The sequence below is a fragment of the Typopeltis vanoorti genome, chromosome 16, assembly GCF_054136105.1.
Source record: "Typopeltis vanoorti isolate ZY-2024b chromosome 16, IOZ_Tvanoo_1.0, whole genome shotgun sequence".
In the NCBI taxonomy this organism is placed as follows: Eukaryota; Metazoa; Arthropoda; class Arachnida; order Uropygi; family Thelyphonidae; genus Typopeltis; species Typopeltis vanoorti.
The window spans coordinates 96,326,844-96,350,031 of NC_143564.1; the positions used below are offsets into that span (position 1 = coordinate 96,326,844).

Sequence of the window (23,188 nt, forward strand, 5' to 3'; positions counted from 1 at the left end):
TCTTTTCATTTCAATAGCTTTTGCAAACGTTCTTCAAAAGGGCAGATTAAACTTCGATCGTTCACTCAGTTCTGGGTTTTGGCTCCGATTAATTGGCGTTCAGAGACCTATTTAGTAGGTTGGCGAACCACTAACCGTATTATTGTTACGGCCGCTTTAATTTGAGAGAGAATATTTTTGTGAAGTAATTGAATTGTAACACTGCTTTGACATGCTGGCGATGTCGGCAAAGTCCAGCCATGCAAGGGAACGTGATCAGAGTTGTAATATCATTAAATTAGAACGGCATCAACTTAAGAGTGAATTCGAATAAAATGTATTTTCATTTTATACTTTGAGACATTTATATTTATAAATGCATTTTAACGTCTGAACAGCACGATTTATATCCATGTAAATTATTTTGGATGGTACGCGTTACTAGTAGTTCCTCCACTGTGTTGTGTACAAAACTCAAAAAGAAACTTAGAGAAAGGTTAGAAACGAAAGTTGTTCAACCAAAGTAAAAGACTTATTCTGAAACTCTAATGCTGGTTGTCTTAGACGACATTTAAGAATAGGAAACTTGCCAGCGATTTTTATTTGTATTTCAATACGTTGAAGAAACATTGAATGCCTTTAAAAAATGAACAGATCGTGTGAAAGGATTTAAAATTTTATCCTTCGGCAGTTCAGCATTTTGAGAAAAAGGTGACAAAAGTCGTTAACGTTCTTTGAAGATTTTCAAGGATTCGGTATCGATCATCTATGGACTGTTACACGACCTAAAAGAGTAATATTTCTCAAAACATTTCATTAGTCTTAAAGAAATGTTTATATGATAAGTGGACGAAATTAAATAATGTCTTATCTTTAATGAAATGATTGATGACATTCATAAAAATTGTCGCTGTAATAGAAATGGCTTTAAAGTTGAAAATAACCATTGCTTGAAATTGGCCAATCACAATTCAAAACTTCGTGATAAACTCGTTACATAAAACAGGCTACAATGTGTGAATATGCTGATTATGCTTCCATGGCAACAGTCGTTTCTGCATGCGTATATCAAGTGGGATGGTATATTGAGAATAACTGCTTTAGCAAACATGCGGTATTTTAAGTACCAGACTTTCAGTATTTATACGAAGAAAAGGCTCGTTACGTAACGAGGATTCATGTAAGAGGAATTATTACAACATCAGGACTTTTACCAACAAGCGACTTGGCTCTGATATCTGATAAATTGACAACAAAAGTGAAATAGCTAACAAATTAGATGATTAATCTGTATCTTACAAGAACATCGGGAGTAATTACAGCTTAAAAGGCGTGAGTATATTAAGTTAAGAATATCAGGTGAAACTAGAAAATGTTATAATTCAAGAAAATATTATTGACGAAAAACTAGCTATATTTTGGATAAGTGCAAAAGTATAAGGAAATCGATGAGTGATTTTATCAACTATAAGTCTAGTTTATCAATTTTGATTTAGTTATGATACGAGGGATTATTTTGAAAAATTTACTTGCATTTCGACAATATTCGATCCGTATTATTTCAGAAAGGATGCGATGTACACATACTCGAACAACAATAGAGTAGGTGGCCTCTCGAACCATGGTTGGAGGAGAAGATGACTGTAGAACAGAAGGCTAATAATATTGACGAATTATTCTCTCTCCAAATGGTAGTATGATTAATAGGGTAGTTCTTAATGAAATAGTGTTAAGCATTGTCACAGTTCATGTGTGGGATTTTTTTTCTTGGCAATTAAATAAGTCAGTTAACAGTGAATACCAGTTATTGATTTTAACAGAATATTTGACTGAAATGAAGATTTAAAATATCAGAATGTCAGCTTTTACGTATGAATCGAAATTCAGTTTTATCCTAACAGTAGTGGATGGTAAAATAACTGGGGGATATTATTTCCAAACGCTGCATATAAGACCTATAATTTCCTTATTTAACGGTTTTTTTTGCTTTAGTATTAATAATTTACGCCGCTAGTTGCGACGTAAAGAATTCTATAAACCATTAACTTCTAAAATTTTGAGAGGATTAATTTAATGTGCTCTTTATACCTTTTAAGTGTACACTAGTGGCCATAATTCTGGAAACCTTTTGGAAAAAGTGTATTTTTGAGGTTTGATGACTCATAACACCACTTTTTTTTGGTGTAATACGATAAAATTATAAATGGAAAGATAATTTAATCAAGAATGTAATGCAACAAAGTTTGTTCAATTAGTATTCTATGAAACGTTACAGCCAAATAACCAGAAAAAAGAAGCACAACTTGCTTAGGTTGATATGAAGTAGCTTTCCTTCATTTGAATATAGTCAATGAGCATGAGTGTTTAGAGAGCCAATCACGTGTCATCTTGTTTTGGAAATGAGCCAATAAGATCACAGTAGGATTCAGCTATTGATGTTATGTATTGGAGCTGAGAGGAGGACATTTGTCAGTGTGTGTTATGTGATTGCTATCAAGTTGGTTGGGTTTTTGTTTGTGTTCTTTCATTTAATGAGCTATAAAACGTAATAAAATTAAAGAAATATGGCGCAAAGAGTTGACTGGTCACCCAGAAAGCGATGTAAAATAGTACTATTAAGTGAACAAGGCTATAGTTACGAAGAAATTAGAAGAAAAATTGATGGAAACTTAACCAAAGCTGGCATTTCTAAATTTTTGAAGAGGTATAAGGAGACTTCACTACGAAACCAGATTGGTAAAGGCAGGAAAAGGTGCGCAACAGCAAGTGATGGTAAAAGAATTGAAGAGACTATGCCTATGTGACAGAAGAAAATCATCTGGGTGTGTATAAGATGAAATGGCGCAATACAATGTGAAGTTGAGTGCAAGGACTGTTCGGTGCAGACTGTAGGAATTTGGTCTAAATGCTAGAATTCTACGAAAAATTCCATTTTTATCTCTCAAACAAAGGTTGAAAAGATTAAACTGGGCTAAACCCAACGTTAACTGGACAGCAGAACAATGGGACAGTGTTATTTGGAGTGATGAGACCAAAATCTCCGTTTGGTAGTGATGGCATAAAATACGTAAGGAGAATATTCGCATCCTGATTGCATTACACCTACCGTGAAACACCCACTTAGTGTTATAATCTGGGGTTGTATGACATCAAAAGGTGTGGGCAGAATTTGCGTGATTAATGGGAATATAAATGCCCAAAAATACATAAATGAAATACTTGAGCCCAAACTGAAGCCTTCCGCACGTGATCTTTTCCAAGATAATGAAGCATTTATATTTCGACGGATTCAGCTCCATGTCATGTTGCTGCTGTATGCAAAAAGTAGTTTCAAGATAATCATATTCCACTGCTGGAATGGCCTGGGAATAGCCCAGACCTTAACCCAAATAGAAAATCTGTGGAGCCGACTAAAGAAACTTGTTAGTCAGAAGCAACCCACCAATCAAACAATTAATAGAAGCAATTTCATTTTTTCTATGTGTTTCACTTTTATTCTTTATAACTGCTGTTCTAATAAAAAATCCTTCATAACAGTCATTGCATTACGTTCTTGATTAAATTATCTTTCCATTGATATATAATTTTATGGTATTACTCCAAAACAAAGTGGTGTTATGAGCTGTCAAACCTCGAAATACACTTGTCCAAAAGATTTCCACAATTTTGGCCACTAGTGTATAACTCACCATTACACATTTACTTACTCATCACTATCATAATATTTTATTGCCTGTTCATTTATTTATATTTCTAAAGATTTCGTTCTGTCCTGATTGATGCTATGAACTTTGCACCACATTTTTCTAATTTGGGTGAACACTCTGCAGTAATTAATAGAATATGTCCATCAAAATATCATAACTCATGAAAAACTTAGACATTGGAATCTTATTTGAATAAAGAAAGGACTCAGTCATGTAGAGTTAAGGTTTAATGTTTTTCTTTTCTATTAAGGAGGATCGATTGAATTAGCACACGGAATTGGATTTTATTTTCGTTCCTGCTAAGGAGGAGTGTTGTTAATGTTCCACCATTTCGTTCTCTCAGCGGCAAAATCGTATTTAGAAATTTTTTTTTCTTTTCCTGCGTTATTCTTCTTCATGTCTTTTATTATGCGCCTTTAAACATTTTGGATCTGAAACAGAAAAATAGCAGGAACAATGTTTTGGTACACATTCTTAGTAAGAACTGTATTCATTAACTATTTGCATTCTTGTATTTAAAGCGTATGAAAACTTAGGGCATAACATAATGAAATATCACTTCAGAGAAAGAAAGATTTTGCTGGGATGCTTTTAAATAGCAAACATATTCGGCTAAGTGTTGGATGACTGTATGTACACATCTGAAGTATTTGAAAATAAAATAAATGCTTTCATCTGTCTTTTAAACAAATAATTTGTTCTGAATTTTAATTTGTACACTGTAAGATATTACTATAAACGCATTTAAGACCGTTTAGGGTGAATTAGACCACAACAAGTGTTTTTTCTTTGTATCATCTCTTGTATTTACATTTTCAGAGCCTTCTGAGAACTAATTCGAGGATGACTGAAGCATAATGATTTAATGAGCCTATTTTCTCTATACAAAGTAAGGCTGGGAAATTCCCGTCATATTATCAAGTACTGCTTGAAAACATCCTTTGTGTGCAAGCAGTACTTACACAGAAGCAGAAGTAAGAAGTTAGATAGTTAGCATCAAAGTTTGTTACTTGAGAACGCAGTCGAGAAAAGGGACTTTTTTCTTTGCCAAAATTAAGGAATGAGAAAGCTGTATTCACAGCCTTCTATTCACGCCGATATTTGTCTTGAGGCTACCTACGGAGAATTACTACAGAATCTATCCTAGGGGTGACAATATGAACCTTAATGGATTATTCACTACATCACCTCACCTCGTGAGAGTTAGAGCTCCATAACAAAATTAGTGTAATAGTAGAGCGAAAAAGTAAGCAGAGCAAGAGATATTATATGCAAGTGCAGAACTTTGTTCCATCAAAACTTCGTGTCAAAATAGCTCGCGTTTTAGTACTGACAGGAAGCAGCGCCTTTGAACTTAAAAGATTAGCTTGCTGAAAACTAGATGTATTACTTTCTTTTGTTAAGTCTATAATTGCATATCATTTCTGCGTTTATGAAAAGATGGAATTCTTATCCGAGTTCATAGAAATTCAGGTTTATTTTATGTCTAAATAGTCTGACAATATTAAAATGCATAGGAAATTTAAAACTTAGCGGCGCTGTTTTCTGTATTTATTTTTATTTTTAATGAGATCAGTGATTTATCCCTTCTAATTCTTTAGTTTAACAGACAGGTGTTAGTCAATGATACTCCGGTGATTAAAGATAGATAATTATAATTAATGAAAATACTCTAAGCAGAAAAATATATGATAATGAAATTAATAGGATCCATGTCTAAAAAACTTTTTTTGTGGATCCTATGGATTCTACTTCCTGCGCATTTCGTCTTGTCTAAAATACAATTCAGTCCTAGTTAGCCTAAGACTGAATGAAAGTGAGATTCCTCTCACGAGGACGCCAACAACGTGACAGGAATTACACAGAAAGAGAGAGAGAGAAAGAGAAAAAAAACGAGACGCAAGCTACTTTTCTCAATGAACAACAATACAAAATATTATTAATCAAAGGCAATAATAAAAAGTGTAAACTCAGCACCATCGGCGGCTCTGAGCTTAATGACTTTATTATAAAAAAAAATCCGTTTTCTCCTCTTGTTTGCGAGTGAGTTGACTTATTTCACTGAAGCGTGCGGCGTATTTGTTCTCTGACACAATTAACAGATGCGAAATGAAACTAGAATGACATCATTCCAACGGAGGTGGGGGGGGGAGAACAAAATACATGGAACGACTTCATTCTTGTTCTTAGTTATAACTAAATGGCAATTTAATCACTGCTAACCAACGTTCCTGATAATGAATTACTGCAGCGAAATGTCTCCTTCATTAACCCATTAATAAAACAGGCTTTACATCAAGCAACAGAATCTTCCTTATTTATTTAAAAGCACGAAGGTAATTACACGAAAAATAAAGATAATGAGAAAGAATCTATAAATATTCAGAAGGATAAACAAATAGTCGGCTTTTTAAAAAAAAAACAGAAAACTGCTCATTCACAGCATATTTTCATCGCAATTTTGTAACTTATGAACGTCAGATGGAAAATGTTGAGTTAATGGTTTGTGTGACCATTCGAGTGCACAAAGTAATGGAGTTTCGTGGTGAAAGGAAATAATTTAGAATATTTAAACTATTCAAAGATGATGTTCTGAAATAATGAGAAATAGGAAAATTCAAAACTCTTTAAATAATCATCCACAATAGAAGTTTTTTTTTTTTTGTAGAATCAATTTTTTTTATTGATCTATATACAATTATGAGCACTGTCCACAGGCTTGCCCAATGACGAACTTCGACCTTATTTATTTAGTTCTTTGGAATTCATCTGGATTTTCTCAAATGAAGCAGATTAGTCACAAGAATAGGATATGTGATTACTAGAAGCGGTATTTTCTTTTTTTTTGTTTCGGAGGATAAAAAGGAATCCAATCCAGCTTTAGAACAGAACTAATGCAAAGATTTTTTTTTCTTTTGCGGTAACTTGGCAATGAAAGTTTGAATTTTTAACATAAATGCGTCTTCTGTTAACGTTATTTGCCGATCTAATATAAACAACAACAGGAATCACATGACACAGACCTATCCGGAATAGCATCCAGTTGCTGAATGTAGTTTCACTGATGATTTCTTGGTTGAGATATATATCGAGGAGATGGATTCAGTTCTGTGCATTACAATTTAACCGATGTCTTCCTTTTAGGCTGGATAATAGTGAGAATTGTCGTGTATTTACAGACATCAATGGGCTCTCAACTGATGCAGTGTGCCATCAAGGCTCGCTCCAATAGATAAAGGCAGACAATCGGAATAATTCCTAATCAAACAGATGGGTTAAGTTAAAGCAAAAAGGTATCATCAACATAATAGCGCCACATGGAAAGTGGTGTAATGGAAGATAAACAGTTATCAATAACTCTCGATATGAAATCTAGAACGTGTGAAAGAAATGGAAGAGCCATTTCTTCCAATTGTTATAGAATTTATTTCAGTAAAACTGTGGGAAATAATGACATATTTAAGGGACCATTACATTTCGCTTTCCGTGGGAGATTCTAATGCTAATAATTTAAGTGGAGAATCCAATGATACAGGAAGATAAAACAACTTCTTGTAATCACTGATATCCAAGATAGCAGCTGCTTTTTCCCCTTTAAGTGACAATTTTGCTATTGTTTAAGAAAATGAAAGACCAATTTTAGGAATAAAATCTAATGTGAAGTCTGGAGAGTAGAGATATGCGCTACTTCAAAATCTTAGTTAACAGAAAAGGGAAAAGAAACCTCTTTCTAAATCGATAACGAAGTCCGTTATATGTTTTTTTTTCTGAGTAAATCAAAACTGGATAGAGATTATTCCGATGAGAATAACTTTCCCTTTTGAATGATTTAATTTTGGCACGTTTGGCTTAGTTTGCGAATTTTCCTTATCTAAAACGAGAGAGGGAAGAGAAGAATTCGATTTTTCTTAATTCTTTATCCAGTTAAGTGATGTAATTATTAGTAACAGCTAAGACTCCTTTAGCACAAGGAAGCTATTCATTTACTGGCTCTTCGAATCTATAAGTCCCCGCGGTTTTAAGCTTTCTTACAACTTAATTGCAAAATAGTCGAGCAGAACGACATCTCTCCTAAAACTCTTCCACCTTAATATCTTTAAATGCGGATTTTATTCCTATTCTTCTCCGTAGGGAACAAAATGCACTTTTAAGTACTTGTTAGAGATTTCACATTTCTAGTATAAAAATTAACCGAATACCACGCGAGAAGTAATTACAGAAATTAATTACTAACGATTATTTCAAGGATCTTAAATAGATAGATGCGATTAAAATAACTGAATGAAGATAATGGCATTCTGGAAAACGTATTTTTAACCTTCTATCTATTTAACTTCGTCTCTTATTGTCTTGAAATACTTGAATGTTTTCATTATTAAAAACTTCAACTTCTATTGTAAGTTATTCTTTGTAAGGATTCAAATTAAATGTTTTACATGTTAAGCGAGAGCCTCCGTAACTCAGTCGGTACAGACGAAGCCCTTTGATCGGAAAAAAACCTGGGTTCGATTCCCGTCCATGACGTGAGGAACCTTTATCTGGTCACTTTCGACTCAAGATGAGTTAGCCGGTCTCATACACGAGGTAAAAGTTTTTTTCCCCCGGAAAACTCGGATTTGTCGTCCCCCAGAACAGGCAAACCGGCCCCGTGAACACACGCATCTACAGACATTGGGTTAACAACCTTATCCTCGGGTATGGTTTGAAATTGCGATGGCCAGCTTGGTAACAGGCCACTAGGCCTAACATGTAAAAAGAAAGAAAGAAAACATGTTTAGCGACAAAAATTAGCTGTAATGAGACTGAATGCTATATCCTTCCGTTATTTTTCTTTTTAAGTACAAAATTTACCTTCTAGTTTGGATTACATTATCTGAAATGCCATATTAGGTTAAATATTATTAGGTCACAAGGCTGCTGCCAAAATACCTAAAATATTGGTTATATAAATAACACGAGTTAAATTCTTTTTATTTAAATCTTTCCTTATAATGTTATTTCTATTTGCGTTCATTAGCACAACTTGAGGATATTAATGATATTCTACATATATTGCTCAATGATTTGAATCCATTGAGTTGTATTAGTAAAGTAAAATGTGTCCAAAGTTTAGCTATAACTTGAAGACCTTTAATATTTAAGAGATTCTAAGGAGAGAACATTCGCTAAGAAAACACTTTTGCGGCCATGGACACGATTTGCTGAGACATTCGAACTCAAAATCAAAGGAACCCTTAGGAATATATGTAGACGCAAACTAAGTTTAACAGAACGTGCAGTGAAATCCATTACACATCAGCTTGATGTAGCGAATATGGCCAAATCACTACCTTTTTCTCTTTGCAAGTTTTCTTTCTTTCGAAACTTGCATCTTTCAAAAATGGTTGTAAATATTCCGAGGCAAAATTTGTGCGTCCTAAGATAGTAAATTTATTTTTTAAAGTTTGGTGTGCCAAGATTTCTTTTATGTAACTCCCAACCACGACTGACCAAGGAAATTTTTCAAACCGCTTGGATTCCAATAAGCTGAGAGGTAATCTCACTCCATGTGGTGAAACTCATCTCCCACTTAAAGACGATCAAAAAGGACCAGGCTGGTGTTGGAATTTAACAATGCAGCCTTGATGGCTGGAGAGTAGATAAACTACTACCAACCAAAAGGGGTGAAAAACTATTTTTCAGGTATAAAAAAGATACAATATTTTCGCAGATGTATCCTTTCAATAATTACAAAAACATTCTGGCTTTCATAATGTAAATTTACATAATCCTGATTTAATTTATAATAAATTACAACTTAAATGCTTGATCATCCAATGGGATAAAGGCAATGTTGCTTTCATAAAATCAATTGCTAGGAATGAACTAATTACAATTGATATTATTCGAATATAGACATCACTATGCCTATAGCAAAGTCAGTACTATAATGACCGAGTTACTTTCTGCTGAAACCGAAATGAGTTTTGAAAAACCCATACGGGATATTTCAACCTAATTTGGTGGCTTTCTCTAACCAAAAAAAAAAAAAAAACATTTTTCATTCGACTGCGCTATGAAGATATTTTATACATCATTTAGGTAATTTTATGGAGAGAAGAAACATTCACTAAGAAAACAATGATTTTTTTCATACTGAGAATAGAATCAATTATATTTTAATCTAAAATTATTCAGCTTTTATTTTAATTTATGGTAACGCTTGTAGTTAAGCTAATGCAACCAAAATATACCGGGACATCGAGTGCAGAATCACTCAATAGTAGTGAAACTACGTAACATTTTGTTGTGTCCCCAGTTAAGTAACCTAATGTTTATTGAATGTTATGCTCTTTAATTTATACATCAAATTCCTGACATGTACCGTCAGGGGATGTCAGGAATTTGATAATTATGATTGTTCTACTTGAAAAAGTTACATTACTAACTTCCGATCAACAATTTAACTCCAAGTGAATCTTATCTGTCAAGACTCCGATATTATTAGATTTTATATTACTCTCTTTTTAGGTGCTTTTTACTGTATCAATTCATATTGGTCTTCCTCTAGGCCTTTCCTGCCAACCTGGCAGAGAACACCTCCAAGCATACCGCACCAATTTCTCATATACGTCTTTTATTTCACTGTATGCTTGTGTTTGGAACCATTCATCTCAAACAGTTTCCTCTAAGGATTGCAACCGCCGTTCGTTTGTTCATATGCATATCAAAGGGTTCCTTCTTTATTATTTATTAACATTTTCTCTCTCATTCTGTTTAAGTGACCATACCACCGCTCTACTAACACATTCCTGAATATTAACCCGGACAGGTTCTTTCCTAGTATCTTCATTTTAATGTGATACTGCCAATGATGCCATCTCTTCACTCCCGTAATATTTTTTCGGTGCTCTCATATCCAGTCTTTGATCAAGTGTTCAGCTCTCAGTAATTTATATATGTAACGTGATATAGCTGAAGAAGCCGCTTGAACTGAAGTAATTTTGGGGAGGGCAATATTTCGGTAAAAGATTTAAATAGACATACTTAAAAGGAATAGTTATAAAACCTATAGTATACGTTACAGTAATTTGAGGGAATTGGTCAAGAATGAAGAAGAAACCCTTTGATATGCATATGAACAAACGATGGTTGCAATCCTTAGTGGAAACTGTTTGAGATGAACTGTTTCAAACACAGAGATAGAGTGAAATAAAAGAGAGAGATGAGAAGTTGATTCGGTATGTCTGGAGCTGAAATGAAAGTGGAGAATTCAAATCAGTTGTGTGTTTACAGGCATAAGGAGAGTAGAAAAATTTAGACACTATTTCAGTGGAAAAGCATCCATAAAAATACCTGTAAAAAAGGTATATACGGCGGGCATAGAACGCCTCTCAAGGAAAAGATTTCGAAATTATATAGCTTAAGAGTGGTACAGGTGAGAAATAATGTCGTGAGTGGAAAAGATCTTTTGGAGTCAGAAGAGGCTATGGATGTGATGAGCATATGCACGTTAAAAGATAGGAGTGTCGGTCAGTTTAACAAGATATGCTGTTGTGTAGAGAAATCAGGAATTTGTCTTCATACATATGTCAAGAAGGTGCTCCATCAAACATAAAAATGAGCCGAGAATTCGTTTTTTTTTTTTTTTATAGAACAGGCACTAATACTTGAAGTATCAAGTTTTTGCTTCCATGAGGGATGTATACGTTTCAAGACATTAGAACAACTGAGATGCTTGCGATATTTTATTTGTTTCATAAAATCCTCCTAGGTGGAATTAGTAACGCTTTCCTGAACTTCGTCTTTCACAAAAATAATGCAAGTGTTAAAGACAAAAGAGGACATTTTTCTTTCCACGTTTTGTAGGAATAACAGATCTAGGAGTGGTTAACTAGATATCCAAATCTGCTTTAGGGCATAATTTAACTATTGTGGCATGCTACAAAGTAATTGATGATAATAGTGAATATACTGACACCTTAATCACGACTTTTTTGACTAAAATAAGACCACAAAAGAGAAAAATAGAAGATTGCAAAACACACGGCATTTTTATAAAAAAAAATTAAAAACGTTCACAATAAAAACGTTAATACAAAAACCTTCTTTACTGAAAACAAAAAAATGTAAACCATGTCCCTTTCTTTAACCATGTGTATAACACTTCAATGACGTAGCCACATTGATAACAACCTATTTAATTTAATAAGCTCGCAATATCTTTGATGGAAATTCTACCTTCGATTTGTTTACTATTAACATCGTTTACTCATTTCTTTTTCATGACCAAGTATGAATTCGATTATGATACCAACTCAGTGAAAGTTTAAAATCTCTTGATGCTAATATTATGCATTCTACACTTCTTACAGGCAGAATTTGGTTCCTTTCATCTGACGAATAATTACCGATCCCATTATGAACAAACGAATCACAGGCTCTTCGGGAATATAAAATTGCATTTTAAAAGGCTTCTCAGTTAAGAGAATCGCACAGTACAAGATTTCATATTTCTGTATTTTAGTTAGCCACTTTGCAATAAGCGTAACATTTTAGTTAATTTAGGAAAGCTAAATGAAAGAAAAGACTTCAAAGAATAGAACTTTTCCGATTCAAGTCTATACTGTGTTATAAATATATAGTACGCGATTTTAATTGGTGAGCATCATATACTCTTGAAAGAGAAAACCTCCGTTATTTGGAAGTGATAATTCTACAAACATAGATAATAAACAATCAAAAAAAATCAAAGGCATATATGCCTTTGCATATATGATATGCAATCAAAGGCATGAATCCATACAACTAAAGAATCAACCAAGAAAATCTAAATCCATTGCTTATTCTTACCACAGCCGATAATGGACACATTGGCAAGTCGATGAGGTTTTCCTTCTTCTAAACACGTAATGTGATCCCATAAAGGCCCCAAAATTCCGTTGGAATTCTGCATTTCTATCTGAATCCACTTAGAACTGCAATTGCAAACTATTGGATTTTCGTCCAAGATTCTGGAAATTAAAAATGTATATACTTATTAGTTATATTCAGTTAATAATCCAAAAAAAACTTATCAATTAACTTGTCGTTATCACTATTAATTGGTTGTAATATAATGGTGAGGAAGATTAAGCATAAAAAACTTATTGTTTAATACTGACCATATACAAATATTTTAACATTCTTTGTCTACCAGTTTTGCTAGCAAACTGGTAGACAAAAAGCTAGACAAACTGTCTAGCTTTTTCAAGGCGTTGACGGAAAAGTATAAAAAATACTAGTTAATGCAAATTGAAAGGAACATTAAAAACGCTGTAAACACTCTAGTAGCTAAGATTGCACGTTCGCGTGACAGAGACTGAGTGGACTTATTGTTCTTAATCATTAAGAACAATAAGTCCACTTAATGATTAAGGACCTATTGTTCTTAATCATTAAGAACAATAAGTCCACTCAGTCTCTGTCACGCGAACGTGCAATCTTGGCTACTAGAGTGTTTACAACGTTTTTAATGTTCCTTTCAATTTGCATTTACTAGTATTTTTTATACTTTTCCGTCAACGCCTTGAAAAAGCTAGACAGTTTGCTAGCGAAACTGGTAGGCAAAGAATGTTAAAATATTTGTATATGGGCAGTATTAAACAATACGATTTTTATGCTTCATTTTCAAACGAACAAATATGCTTAATTTGGTGAGGAAGATTATTACACGAAACTTTTACACCTTGATTTAAATATATTCCATCGTATCAATATTTCATAGACTGATGGCTAGCAGAGACATTATCTTCCCCCTCAGTTGATGTCTTGTTTTCATGATGAGTAGCAATGTCGGCATTTGGCTTTAATGGGAAGCAACGGTCCAAGTGGATGAAATCAAAAGTCTCCAAAGTACCGACCACTTTGTGAACCTTGGTGATTATAAATCTTCAGGGAAGATTTATGTAAAACTCTCACGAGATGAATCTCGCATTAGAGCCGGTCGGATCAGTATGAACGCTCCGACGTTGGCAAGTCGATGGCTATTCTCGTAGTCGATAGCTGATTACGAGAGAGAGAGTTCATAATTTCACCATCATTCACGACCATATCAAATCCCTTTCCAGTAACAATCCAATTAATCCCCTATTTAATATTTCTGCTGTTTGACAGTTCGGATTATGTTTCTTTGATTAAGCAATAAACCCGGTTATTTATATAAAATATTTATTCTCATGAAGTATTCTAAACAAGTTTCTCAGTAGGTGGGAAAACAGGCACGTTATTTTGAAGAATCCAAATGCAATTGGGAACGAGCGATTTTTTTGGGTTTGATAGTGGAATAACCTTCTCAATGGGCTAAACTTCCAGTCCTGTAAATAACGTATATCTCTAGTCTATCCATAACAGTTAAGCAGTGCGAAAAAACTGTCTTAAAAGGTATTTTGAGAAAGTTTTCATTATTTTTTTTTATTTCTTGAATGAAATAGGAGAGCGTGGTAAGTGCATTTCAGACTACTTGGTCACAATAAGCTATTATCTTCTATCATGATGATACACTGCAGGAAACTTATTTTAATGTATTTATTATAAGTAAATCGTGTCCCTTTAGCATTTCTTGTAATGCTATGTATGATGTTTCTTCAAATAAAATAACATAATCAGAGACGGTGCAAAGGCCATTCTACATATACCCATACAATATCAAACCTTACCCTTCTCTCACCACGTATTCATTAAACTGGATTCTTTGGCAAGTGAATTAGATTTTGAGTTGGGAACTATAGTTCTGCAGCTCTTCGTGTGTGGCGCTCATATAAAAACACTTTTATTATGAATGCTTCGCTGACTATACATCATTTGGTACAATTCATGCATGCGAACTATAACTCAAATGCGATTCGGTGGAACTCGTATTTTTAGGTACTTTTTTTTGCATATTTCATCGTATTTTTATGTCCATCTTAGGCAAGTGTTATGCGCGTATCTCCAAATGCACCGACAAAATAATTTGTCAACCAAACTACGAACAGAATACAACCGTAGGCTATTATTTTGCTGTATTACAGCTATCATACAAATGTCAGCAACTGCTGTACGAAACGAGAGAGCGAGATCACTGACAAAAGTGCATGCAAGACCTCCCTCATTAACTAAAGAGTCAATAACTGTTCCCTAGAGCTATATTCGAAGCTAATGTTTGTTCAAAAATCTAAAGCCGAAGGTAGCTTTGTTTGACAAACTTAGCGCAAACGTATCTCTGTAGACTCGGTCACTGCTTAACCATTTGCTAAGAACATACTTTAATGACATACCTCTTGTTGGGTCTTCACCTAAAATCACCCGTTTTTTCGAATGTTTGCTTGCACCATTCGTAATGAACAAGCTCTGGAGGGACATAGGAGACATTGAAGCTACGATAAATTAAACAACCTTTGGCCTGTTAAGCCAACTCCTCAACACAAATGAAGTTCTGTTTACAGAGATTAAATACGCTGCAGGTGCTTTTACCAATTCGAAACAAATCCCATAACAGATGTAGAAATACTCTTTTGTGGAGGCTAATATGGGATTTGTATATTGGAAGTGTTCCAGCAGTAATTTTGAAACATCCGGAATATTTCTGTAAATTATCGAAATTTATTCCGAAAGATTTCTATTTGTAAAAAAATGTTATGTGACATCTATTTTCCTCGAATGCGTTTTAGGATCTAATTTGTTTATTACTACTTTTAATTCATACTGGAAATCAACGTGCTCAGTTTTCACTATAAATTCGTGAGTACGTCGATTTCTAGACCGATTGATAAGCTATGAATTCTCCAATTTCTCAAACAAATGTCTATTTTTAAATATGGAGATTTCTAATTGAGAATATCGAAGACTGACGTATGTTATATTTTACAATAATCAAACTAAAAAAAAAAGAGGAGGTACTTACAATTCTACTATAGTCAGACCATAGAAGAGCTGCCTGGAGATGACGGATATATTATTCTTCCTCAGATTCCTTTAAATAAAAAAAATAGCTCATATTATCTGTGCAATAATCATCAACAGATGATAATCAATATCTCAAAATACTGTTTATAAAAATACAACTCAATCATGCTGGATTTTAATTTTATTCTAAGTTCTAAATATAGAGGTCGTGTCCAGAAACATCCCATGGGAAAGCTTATGCCACCACTTACTCTCCCCATAAAAAAGTGTATATTTTGCACATCTCCCTATGAAAATAGGGCTCGGAGATGCAGTTGTATAGCATAATGAAGATAGTTCCTTCGAGGAGTCTTAGATCTCCAAATAATATTTTTGTGTAATCTTGGCGAGTCAGATCTGGATTTAGTGCAATTCATATTAGAGCGCGATGCTTGTTTATCGTAAATATAAACTATTTATATTTACGATAAATGTTAGGGACGTTTCGAAAGAAGCCATGACAACTATTCCCTTATCAATTACATTTTTAAAAGAATTTAACATTTAGAGTTCAATAGCTGTTACGTAAACTATACTCAAAGGACCAATACTCGTGAAAGAAGGCTCACTTATAAGATTTTTTTCAGGGTTATTCACATACTAGCATTAACTTTCATACAAACCGAAGGTTATATTTTCTTTTCAGGATTTGGCTCTATTCCAGACCACTGAAGATTATATCCTACTCAAGATGAAATTTGTCTACTCTGAAAAGTTTAATTCAATGTTCCGATTCTTGGGGACGAGCAGTTCTTTTTCTTCAAGTGGATAAAAAAACAGATCGATGAACTGTGTCGCATTCTTCCAGCGCATAAAGTGGAATATTTTGTTCCGTCCTTGCTTATATTTCTGTAAGACTGCTGCGTTTTTTTATTATTTCTGAGACTAAAATATAAAATGGTTTCGCTACATATAGTGCTTCGGCATTCTTTCCTAAATGGCTGCTCACAAATATGTCTTAATTTTATTAAACTATTTATTCAGTAAGTATGAATTATTTAAAATTGATCGTTGAAAGTTAACTTAAATTCAACATTTTTTGTTAAACAGTTTATGATTCTATTTATATCCGTAATTCGTTATTATAGTTTCTAAGTATACATGATCTGTGTGTGTGTGTGTGTGTGTGTGTGTGTACTGCTTGGAAAGACGTCAACGGACACTAGTGTGAGGGACAAAGCCCTGGCATCCACCTTAATACATATCACTGACACCGATATGGAAACTTGTTGCTGATGGAGATAAACAGATATTTTAAAAAGCTCCTGCTTTGTTTTTCGTTGTAAATGTCATCAAGTTAATAGGCTTGTAATTAGCATACGTTGCGATACAAATTTCATAAGTACAAAAAAACACTTATATTCTTGACTAATTCATTTGCGTCCCAATCAGTCCACCATTTATTAATTACAAATATCGCTATTGCATTACAGTAATAACAATAAATGTAGAGAAATGAGCCTACTGTCGGAAGATGAGTCACTTTTCTGGCAGATTAATTTTCAGTCATTACTAACAGAGATGCTGCAGAAGAACAAGCCAGAACACACTGATGCATTGCAGTGCTGGAAGGAGAACATTATCCAGAATATTGTGGTCGTGATGTCGATGAAGAAGAGAAGTCATTTATTTAAAGAAACTACAGGACCATGGTTTTGATTTAATCAAAAATAATATTTTTGATTAAAAAATAATCAAAAAATAGGATTTTTTATTTTTTGATTAAAAAATCTGCAAATAAGTTTTCGAAGATGAGAATAAAATTATATAGAGCTCAAACTCCGTTGACCCTAGGTAGCAGATGATTTATCATCTGTTGTTCATTAATTCTACATAATAGACACTTGAAGTGATATAAAAAATATCTCTTTCCATTTCCAATTTACTAAGCTAGTTTTATTCATGCTAATGTCATTAACATTCACAAACTGTTAAAGAAAGTGCTCCGTGCCAACTAAGATGAATTAAACCTAGTTGCTCGATTTTCAACGTAAATCTCTAAACTCATAACTATTTCGTGAGAATATTGGAGTTCCATTTTATTTCTTAAATATTTGGCTTCGAAATTATGTTAAAAATGTTTGTTCCTGCCGTGACTTAAGTCTTATCTATTCATGATCAAAAAGCTAACGGATGAAGGACTACAGTGCCACTTTTAATTAGAATACGAGCCATTATATTTCACTCAAACATGCAAAATATGTAAAAGAAAGGAATATCAAACATATTCATTGATAATAGTTTTAAGTCTTCGAACTGAGTTTATGCTGCTTGGCTCAAAATATATTTTGCGTTTTTATACAACATTTTGGGAATTTTGTAAAAAGCGTTTTGTTAGATTATAAGAACAGTAAAATAATTTTAACTTATATTAGTTTATTTAAAAATATATACTTACACTTCCTTTAGTCCCCGATTGTACACGAAGGCGTCTTGTTCTATGAAGTGAAGGTTACAGTTCTGGATAGTCCTGTAAGAAAATTAGACTATAATTGCAGCATTTTGTTGCCTATTGAATCATAAGTTATCAATACGTTCCAACCCCAAATAAAAGAAATTGGGAATTTATATAAATATATGGCAGATGAATTGCTTGGGAGTTTAGCTAGTATATGATTTTCATTATACAACCTCTGTCCAAAAAGAAACCGAACTTTTCGAAAATATAAGAAACTAGTGGCGCTACCTGTTACATCTTTTGTTGTCGAAAGAGGCAACTTTCATTAGTGTTGTATCAACTTTTTGTGACATTTGTTTCATTAGAAGCCGAGTTATAGTGTCAAGAGTGTCGGTCGTCACGAAATTCATGCCGTACACGACGAATTCTTGCTATCAATGGCTTCAAAACTTCGAGATAGAACTCACCATTGACCGTTTGGCCAAGCGGAACGAATTCTTTGTGGATAATGCCCTTGGAATCGTAGAAACAAATTAGCATTGTCCTTACTTTTGACTTCTCCAAGCGACCTTTTTTCGGATGCCCCTCTTCTGGTGGTCTCTACTCAGCACTCTGGAGCTTTGTCTCGGACTCATACTCAAAACACCACGTGTAGTCACAGTAACGATCGTTTCAAGGATGTTTGAGTCCTTACGAGCGGTTTTAATGAGGTCCTTGCAGTGTTCAATTCGATACATTTTTTGGTCGTCGGTCAACTTGTGGGGAACAAATCGCGAATTCAATTTACGAAGGCCCAACCTCTCGATCAAAATGTTGTGCACAGTTGATTTTGGAATCGCCAATTCATCTTCAATCAATCTCACGGACGATTTCGGGTTTTCTTTGATGAAATCACACACTCTTTGGATGTTAACTTCGCTCAGTCCAGTTTTTGGAAGGCCCGGCTTTTCGACGTCCTCAAGTGTCTCATGGCCACTTTGAAATCGATTAAACCACTCGTAAACTTGAGTACGGGATCATTCATCATCGTATGCTTTTTGAACCATTTCATACGTTTCGGTAAAACGTTTACCAAGTTTAACACAAAAGTCAATCGCAGCTCTCTGTTTGAAACTCATTTTCCGACCGTTCGTCAAAACACACTGTCACTCTTGACATTATAACTCGGCTTCTAATGAAACAAATGTCATAAACAGTTGATACAACACTAATGAAAGGTGTCGCTTTCGACAACAAAAGATGCAACAGGTGGCGCCACTAGTTTCTTCTATTTTCGAAAAGTTGGGTTTCTTGTTGGACAGAGGGTGTATAATATGACCACCCTTGCTCACTATAAGTTTGCAGTAACAAAGAACATGCGTAGCCTCTTAGGGAGGGATCTCTAATCATTTAACTCTTAGCTCCAACTCTCCCGATGCAGTAATATGTTAAGGTTACAAACTGTCATGAGAAATGTTAAGATTGTGTATTTGCATTGTTTTTAACTGAAGAAGAGAGAGTGCCAGAATTGCGTAGAATGAAATTATACGCCTAACATGAAAATAAAACCATAATGACTTAAAATCGCCATATTTCGATTTCATTTCCTTGATGGAAAGTTCTTCAGGCTAGCCTTTGAATTTTGAGAACTCCTGTAGAAGTGTTCGTTTTTCAAGACACGTTTAGAAAGAATATTGGCATTTTGGAGCCAGGTGTTTTTTTCTCAGACAACTTTCAAAACTTCGAAAGTAATCCGAAGTTGTGTCTCTGTTTTTATTTGTTCAATCATTCCTTCGGGATTTCTCTTTTTGAAGAAAAAACTTAACAGTTACTTCCGGAACCCAATTAACTAAGTAGTAGGCAACCAAACCATGGAGTTTGTCTCTTGAAATGAGAAGGAAACAGCAACAATCATGAGATGCACCCGATTTCAGACAAACACTAGCTAGGATTATTTTTAAGGTTAGAAGAGCTATCTGGCTGCAAAACGCCAATTTTCTTTGTGGATAACTGCCTTAAAAGAAAGAATTGTCAGGCAATTTCCTGATCGCTGAACCATTGGAAATGTAAGCAAAATTAATTTTAACATGACGAAACTATATCTAAGCCTGTTTCCAAAGTAGCTAACGTAAGTGTCATTAGCGAATTAATATTTTTTTGCAACGCGGATTTGGATATAAATAGAGGGGGGGGGGGACTGGAATGGAAAAGGTTATAGAGTAATTCAGATTTTTTGAACAATCCTTCAAATAATGTTAAAGAAAAGCTGGAGCACCAACTATCATGACTAAGTTGGCTCATGAAATATTTCAAATTATTTTTGTATTGAAAACGAAAATTATTTTATTAGCTTTAAGCACGTTTTTCAATTACTTCCGATGCATGTACAACAGTTGAGATTGTCAAGTTCGTTCTTGACTAAGAAATAATTATACCTTCAGTTTTTCAACTAACACGATCCTTGATAAACTGATAATCTTCAATTCACACTTAGCTTTATAAAATTATCAAATGTTCTTTATAACTGCTTCGAAGAATAATTTATACACACACGCATAATAGAATTATTTCTTATGACATTTGTGATGTTACTGATAACAGATAATTTTTGTTCATCTATTCCAAATAGAATATTGAGTTCAACTGTTTTCAAGTATGAAGATATTAAAAAGAATGAAATCTTCCTGGAATCGTGTACGTTACCTTAATAAAACTAATTCATGGACACAAATACTGTATCGTAATATCAGAGTCTTTGAGAACAACAAATTGCCTGGACTAACTTTAGAAATTTTTTTTTTCGTCTCCAGCGAAGTTATCTAATCTTTATTCCAACACTACCAAGGTTTGATACGTTTACAACTTTTCAAGATTAAAGAAGAGCAAAATTATGTAGCAAGATATCAGAACTCATACAAACATACATTTTTGTTACGCCCTTAAAGGATTTGATCTGTTTTAAAACCTATATTATATTAAATGCGACTTGTTTTTTTTTAAATCTAAATTATTTCACAAAATACTTGAAATTCATATAATGCGGAAAAGAAATTCAAATAGCCAAGATAAGAATCCATATTCAAGAATATCTGTTTTACAAAATCATTGTGTGTCTGTTCCTGTAGTCTTTGGTAAAGAAAATGCACCGAATTTTTTTATGGAGGTCAAATTAAAAACTCGCGTTTTAGAACTCATATCTTTGCGAATAAACTTCGAATTAAAGAGTAGTTATCACCTCCTTATGAATTGAAACAATTTTACCAAGTGCAAAACTCATGTTGAAAAGATAGGTAAAAGCTGTTAACTCTCCGGAACATTCCCTCAAAACACGTGGTGAAATAGCAGCAAGCCCTACAGCCTTATTTACATCAAGTCTATTCAATTCCTCATATACTCGCTGTTTACTTATTACAGTTCCTCCTCTTTTCAAGTTCTGCATGTCACATTCATAAGAATGAAATACTTTATAAATTTCTCATTAAATATCTCAACTATATCCTCCGTTTTCAACAATCAATCCCATCCTTCCATAATCATTCTTTCTTCTACTGGTCACATATCGAAAAAAAACTCCATTGGATGTTTTTGTTTTGGACACATTAGCTAACTGCACTTTTGCTACCTTTATCAAGTGAGTCACCTTCCTCGCCTGCTCGTTGTATCCCTCATGCAACTGGTTGTTATAACTACTCATCTTGTACTTCTTCCAGACTGCATCATTTTTTCCCAGTGTTATTTAAAATTAATAGAACATTTTGAGAAAAATATTCCACTTTTCTGCCAGTTTTTATTAAATTTACCACACTAAGTAATAATTAACTTCCTATTTCATTAATATATTTCAATGCTTTGAACAATTTAACACTCAATTAGTATTATTACTATCTTAGGGGAATTAATAATCGTAACTTTGTTTTCTGTCTAATAGAATCCCTCACTACTTCAGTATTAATACCTCTAGAGATTGTGTATGCGTGTATGTGTGTGTGTGTGTGTAGGGGGGGAATCAGACGAAATCGAATTCATTCAATAATCCTTACGTATTATACAGAACTCACAAGCTTTGCTAGGTGCAAATGTTGTTTCGTAATGCTTATTACATGACTTACAGTTTCCTCTTCATTACTCAAATTCTAGATAAGCGCATTTAAATCGACTTTTTTTTATTTAAAACTATCTAATAGCAGTCAAGTTAATTTTCGAATGAACAGAAATTGAAATTTGTCAACGTTTTCAAAAAAGTAGGTATCGTTGTAAATATTTTTATAAAACAGCAACTTTTCTCCACTTTTTTTATTTTTCAATTGAAACAGTGAAAAAAAATCACATTATACGAAGAAGAAATTAGCAGCAGGAAAATACAGCATGTATCATTTGAAATAGGAATCAAGAATTGAATCAAACAGGCGCAAGACAGTTTCCAAAAATTACCGCTAGAGCGCACGATGCACAGGTGCTTCTGATGACTTGCAAGGAAAGGTGTCTTCCTAGTAGAGGAAAAGAATTCTCCATTCTTAAGTTAAATCACAAATTTGAGGAGACTGATTTCATCCAAACTTTCCTTCTCAGGAAAAGGCCACAACTAAAGAATTTTAGCTCCTTATATATGAGAGTAAAGAGTCTTTGTCCACATTTTTATTCGACACATGAAACTGGCATGAACATTTAGAAAATACAAGTGAAGTTCTTAATGTGTTCGTTCATATGCTCTTTCCCCTAGCCATCCAAACATCGCATCTCTTGTTCATGTCGACGATTGACTAAGCTGCGGGATTTCTTTGCTCCCAGATGTCAAACATCAAGTGGAATTTATCGCAAATGGTTCCCATCGGGGAAGGGGATGTTTGTCACTGAATGAAAAATTACTAGGACGAGCACTTCAAGCATGAACAAACCGATGTCAACGATGCAGTAAGGTCTATTCCAGCTTCTCAAGAATACACTGATTCTATAGCTTGTCATTCAAAGCAGCAGTCATTGTGAACGTCTTTGCTGATGACCATCTTGAATGTAATCGTTTATGTTATTGTCCACCATTTTTGCATTATAAGATCAGTGGCTTGGTAACGTTTCACAATAATAGCATATATGAAGTACAATTGATGATAACCACTTTTCAAGTTATCGATATTTTCTTAAAAATCTTCAACCAGAAAAAAATCGACTGATCTGCAATATTCTT

The 23,188-nt window shown here is 33.9% G+C and overlaps 1 protein-coding gene across 1 annotated transcript in view; it reads right to left on the reverse strand.

Moving 5' to 3' along the window:
* Window positions 1–23,188, reverse strand: part of LOC150098203 (high affinity nerve growth factor receptor-like) — a 192,416-nt gene that overhangs the window by 41,311 nt on the left and 127,917 nt on the right. The window contains 3 exon segments of the mRNA XM_090406278.1: window positions 12,519–12,679; window positions 15,589–15,657; window positions 18,028–18,099. Coding sequence (XP_090262404.1) covers window positions 12,519–12,679; window positions 15,589–15,657; window positions 18,028–18,099 — 302 coding nt within the window.